The sequence below is a fragment of the Salvia hispanica genome, chromosome 5 (genome assembly GCF_023119035.1).
Source record: "Salvia hispanica cultivar TCC Black 2014 chromosome 5, UniMelb_Shisp_WGS_1.0, whole genome shotgun sequence".
Taxonomy (NCBI): Eukaryota; Viridiplantae; Streptophyta; class Magnoliopsida; order Lamiales; family Lamiaceae; genus Salvia; species Salvia hispanica.
In genome coordinates, this window is record NC_062969.1 from 16,220,206 (window position 1) to 16,226,154 (window position 5,949).

General features: G+C 44.0%; 1 protein-coding gene across 1 annotated transcript; it reads left to right on the top strand.

Annotated features, from left to right (window-relative positions):
• Positions 1–4,074: 4,074 nt before the first annotated feature.
• Positions 4,075–5,949, top strand: LOC125186625 (ABC transporter G family member 8-like). The gene has a single exon (XM_048083033.1). It carries the CDS (start codon positions 4,124–4,126, stop codon positions 5,858–5,860), a length of 1,737 nt encoding a protein of 578 aa, XP_047938990.1. The 5' UTR covers positions 4,075–4,123; the 3' UTR covers positions 5,861–5,949.

The window sequence follows — 5,949 nt, forward strand, 5'->3', positions numbered from 1 at the left end:
TTGTTTGTTTATTTCATGTCTCGTACTTTAATTATTGTTTTAGTTCATCTGTCTATGGATTGCTAAACAATAGAATTTTGAGGTTTGATAGTATTTGACTTTTAAGTACTCCCTCCGTCCCACAAAAGATGTCACACTTGTGGGACGGCACGGGATTTTAGAAGGTTTTATTTTGTGTGTTAAATGGAGAGAGAAAATATAATTTTTATATTCATGTGAGAGAGAACTTTTTCCAAAAAGGGAAATGTGACATCTTTTGTGGGACGGAAGGAGTAGTTCTTTTTATGTTTAATATTCAGAACTCGTTTCCACTTGATTTTTCTTGAACTTTTATTCGACTAATTGGCCGTTACCTTGATTATTGTCAATCTTTGATTGGTTTATCTTATATGTTCATACAATAATTGTGACATGAGTATTGATGCATGATAGGGAAAAATCATGGTAAAACTTGAGTCGGATGAACGTAGAACTAATTAGAATAACTAAAGAGTTAGTGAAATCATTATCCTTGAAATTCCTCTATTTGCCTATTTCTATCTTCTTTGCTTTTATTGTTTTACTTTATGTCTAGTTTTATAAATTTCACACCGAAACTCTTGTTTCTCTAGATAGTTATTGACGCTTAGTACATGATAGCCAGTTACAATTATATTCCCTGTGTTCGATATCCCGATACTGACTTTTAGCTATACTAAATATACCCTGTATACTTGCAGGTATTTTTAGTGCTAACAAAAAGTGCAGGAAGAAGGCCCCAGGGCATGAAGTAGCTGAGCTCCTCACGAAATGGGACCAGCCCAAAGGTACACAAGAAGCTTATAATTGGTTCCGGCCAAGAGGCGAGAGAAGGTTTTGGTCCAAGTTTGTGTGGAAAGTTAACTGTAGCGTCTACTAAGTGGACCTCACAAGAAGCCCAAAGGTACACAAGAAGCTTATAATTGGTTCCCCACTCTCAATTAACAGTGCCGTTTTAAGGGAAGCTAACTGTAGCGTCTACTAAGTGGACCTAACTCGCTAGAACTCTGTCACAGTTATGAAGCAAGTTATATTAAATCATACACAATTGTGTCACTCAATCATGCAACATCAAGACTAACTTAGGGAAGAAACAAAGTAAAAACAAAACGAATATTAAATAGAAAATTGGAATTGTATAACCAAAGTCAATCCTATGAGTTTAGTTACCATAATGAAATAAGCTAAACACATAGATTGAAGGGAAGACAATTTGAACATAAAACTAAAGCAAATAAAACCCGTAGGTTGAATCCTTGTCGTTCTTGATGTTCTTGAAATCCTTCTCCAACTCCTTGCACAAGTGAAGTACTCTAGCTCTTGATCTCTATGAATTATTTTGCAAGTAGAAGCTCTCTCTTTTTGATGAAGCTTGAGGTTTATAGGGGAAAGTCAATCCTTGTTGTAGAAGGAAATGATCTTCAAAATATGGTAAATCTTGGAGCAAATCTAGGGCATCTCGGATTTGCCGCCTTTCTCCGGCGGGGCGCGCACCTTGGCCGGCGGTCACCGCGTTGGAGTCCAGAGAGTCTGTCTCTTCGGCAGCGGACCGCCGCAACTTCCGGTGGTCGCCGGGCGAGACTTCTCTTCCAAGCATATATTTCGGAGGCGGAACGCTGCATTGATCTGCCCGCCGGGTGCCGGCGGTCGCCGTCTGACTCCAGATTTCCAGAGTTTGCGTTTTGGCTCCCTTTTTTGGCTCAATTATGCACATTTCTCACAAAATACGTCAAAATACCAAAATAGACAAAATATGTAAATAATGGACGTGTAGAGTGACATTGACATAAAAAACGGACTAAATAACGGCCTTAAAATAGTGTAAAATCTGAGCGTATCATTAGGCCGCTGCTGCACAAACTAGCATGTCTTGTGCCTTTGCATCAGAATCATCGAGTGTCTCCTGGTACTGCTTACTTGGGTACTCTTTTTCCTCTTGGGATCTTTTTTCCCTCTGGATTTTTGGTCCTAAGAGGTTTTAACGAGGCCCGCCCATTCCTGGGTTGTGGGCAGCACCATCACGAGGTACCTCCTTGTTAAGTTCTCTTGCTACCTTTCCTTGTTCCCTGCTGGGGTTTTTCCTAGTGAGGTGTTTTTGCTTGCTTTCAGAATCCGGGCATGTCCGGTACTCTGTTCCCTTGGGTATGTCCAAGAAGAAATATATAATATTGTTTCATTTATTCAATTGATTTAAATATAAAAAAATGAGCTAGAATATATCTAACATATCAATGAAATAAAGCGGACTTAACTAACTTTATTGGTTGAAATGATCTCCAATTGAACAATTTTTCAAATCCAAGCTCTGTCAGGCCTAATAGCACCAGCAATGGAGGCCGATCGCAAGGGTCCCCATCGGCTGTCATAGGCCACCACTGTGGGGAGGAGCCCATCTCCAACCCCCAACGCCTCCGCCCCATACCCGATCAATCGCCCCAGCCGATACCTCATCAGCTCCGCATCAGCCCTGCGATGGGCCTCCATTGCGGAGGCTCGGGCAGATGGTGGAGCCGATTTTCATATTTTTTTAATATTAATTTTTTAATTTTATTATCTTATTATAAATACCTCAATCTCCCCTCCATTTCACACACCCACATCATTCTCTACTTCACATTTTTTTCTCACTAGAAATGTCTTTTAATTTCACTCCCATCGAAGAATTAATTTATTATGTAATTTTGTTTATATTATTTAGACATTTATGCTTTATTTAGTTTTTAAAATGAAATATGATTTTTGCCATATATTACGTTGTTTTTAATTTACATCAACAATTAAAAGTGAAATAAAATAGTGATGATGTGGAAATGAGATTGACTCTGAGATAAGCTCTCATTGCAGGGAGAGACTCTAATATGGGCCTACTGACGTGGTAGAAAAAAATGGAGATAGACTCTCAGATGAGCTCCGAAGATAGGCACAATTTCCAATGCTCTAAGACCACTAGAAACCCTGCCCATGTCCAGCTTAGGTTCAAATAAGACCAACAACTATAAATCCTACTCACTCCGTTCTACTTTTCTTTTTGGTTTGTCCCAACCAAGATGACTAATCACTAAAAATAGAAACACCTTTATCTCCACTTTATCCTCTCTCTTCTACTTTTTCACCACCACTCAACACACAAAATAAAACTATATAAAATCCGATGTTGCCCAAGAAAGAGGTTCAGATATCACGGGATGATCCAGAATGAAATACAGAGCAAGTAGGTTGAGACAGAAGGATAGTCCATATATCTTATTTTCATGAATTAAGTGAAGATATATACTCCATATTTACAAGTAAATAAATGTAGGTTATATACAAAGAGTAAAATGCATGTAAGGGGAAAATTTTACTCTCTTACAGATAAAAAATAGTCTTATTTGTGGACGACATGAATTTTAATGAGAACAAGAAAATACTAAGTGGAGTAATAGAGAACGGAAAAAATAGGTAAGTAAGAGAAGTAATATGATAAAATGAGTAAAATATGAGAGATACTCCCTCCGTCCTGCTTTAGGAGTCTCGGTTGATCAATTTTGGGCGTCCCGCTTTAGGAATCCCGGTTGAGATAAATTAATAAAAAATACATACAAAGTGTTAAAAGTGGGTCCTAACATCCACTACAACTAATAAAAAAAGTGTTAAAAGTGTGTCCCAACATCCACTACAACATTTATTAACACTCAATTAAAAGTGGGTCCCAACATCCACTACAATATTTATTTATTACACACTCAAAACTATTTTTTTAAAAAAACATGTGTCCGACTCAACCGGGCGAGTATTAAAAAGACTTTCTATTTTTACTATTTTTGAGGACATTTACTATTTTCAATAAGTAGGGGAGTATTGTACACTATCTAAACAGGGAAAGTGAATTAATGTCATGAATAATTTAGGAGTATTGTGTTGTAAATGGCAAGAATAAGAGCTCACAAGGCTGAGACACCCGTGACTGAGCAGCTTTAATCATTAACCATTAATTAAAAAACCAGAAAAAAATGAGTGTAATTAATCATTAGAAGACAAGCAATCACGGACTCAAATAAAGGCCTCTGCTGTTTATTTCCCTTCCTTGACAATTCCCAGTGCCACCACCTTCACTTCCATCTCCATGGATCCACCACCACCACCTCCAACCTACACCCTCACCGCCACCTCAATCTCCTACTCCAAATCCCCCTCCACCTTCCTCTTCAAGCCCTGCTCCTCCACCCCCCCAACCAGCATCCTCACCAACGTCTCCCTCTCCGCCTTCCCCTCCCAAATCCTCGCCATCGTCGGCCCCAGCGGCGCCGGCAAATCCACCCTCCTCGACATCCTCTCCGCCCGCACTTCCCCCACCTCCGGCTCCCTCCTCCTCAATTCCATCCCTATCAACCCCTCCTCCTTCCGCAAGCTCTCCGCCTACGTCCCCCAGCACGACGCCTGCCTCCCCCTCCTCACCGTCGCCGAGACCTTCGCCTTCTCCGCCGCCCTCCTCAACCCCGAATGCATCGTCTCCGCCCTCCTCCGCGACCTCCGCCTCTCCCACCTCTCCCACGTCCGCCTCGCCCACGGCCTCTCCGGCGGCGAGCGCCGCCGCGTCTCCATCGGCCTCAGCCTCTTGCACGACCCCGCCGTCCTCCTCCTCGACGAGCCTACCTCCGGCCTCGACAGCGCCTCCGCCCTCTCCGTCATGCAAACGCTCAGATCCGTCACCGACACGCGCCGCCGCACCGTCGTCCTCTCCATCCACCAGCCTAGCTTCAAAATCCTCTCCACCATCGACCGATTCCTCCTCCTCCGCAGCGGCGCCGTCGTCCACCACGGCGACGTCTCCTCCCTCGAATCCTTCCTCCTCTCCAACGGCTTCACCGTCCCCCCTCAGCTCAATCCCCTCGAATTCGCCATGGAAATCCTCTCCGACCTCCAACCACCGGATTCTCAATCGGAGCAGGAGCCGGAAAAATCAATTGAATCCATCTCTCCTCCTCCAATTGAACACAAAATCAGATCTGGAAGCTCGAGAATCCACGAAATCACACTCCTATCCTTCCGATTCTGGAAAATCATTTACAGAACCAAGCAATTGCTCGTCACCAACACACTGCAAGCCCTAGGAGTCGGAATGGTGCTCGGCACGATCTACATCAACATCGGATTAGACAAATCGGGGATCGAGAAGCGATTAGGCCTCTTCGCCTTCACACTCACCTTCCTCCTCTCCTCCACCACCGAAACCCTCCCGATCTTCATCAACGAGCGCCCAATCCTCCTCCGCGAAGCCTCCAGCGGCGTCTACCGCCTCTCCTCCTACCTAATCGCCAACACGCTCGTCTTCATCCCCTACCTCCTCGCCATCGCAATCGTCTACTCCGCCTCCGTCTACTTCCTAGTCGGCCTCTGCCTCACCTGGCAGGCTTTCGCCTTCTTCGTCTTAGTCATCTGGACCATCGTCCTCATGGCCAACTCCTTCGTGCTCTTCCTCAGCTCCGTGGCGCCTAATTACATCGCAGGGACGTCGCTGCTGACGCTGCTGCTCGCCGGATTCTTCCTCTTCTCCGGCTACTTCATCTCCAGCGACAGGCTGCCCAAATTCTGGGCGTTCATGCATTTCCTGTCCATGTATAAGTACGCGCTGGACGCGCTGCTGATCAACGAGTACTCGTGCCTCGCGACGACGTGCTTGATCTGGTACGACCAAGGGAGCAAGGCGTGCATGATCAACGGCGGGGATTTCTTGGAGAAGAGAGGGCTGGAGGAAGGGCAGCGGTGGCGGAATGTGTATGTGATGATCGGATTCTTCGTGGCTTATCGAATCCTCTGCTTGATGGTTTTGATCAGAAGGGTTTCCAGATCCAAGAAATGAATATCTTCTCTTGTTTTTACGTGTTTGTTCAGAATAAAATTCAACTGTGATTAATTATTTATGTATGCATGCAAATATGCAATGCATTA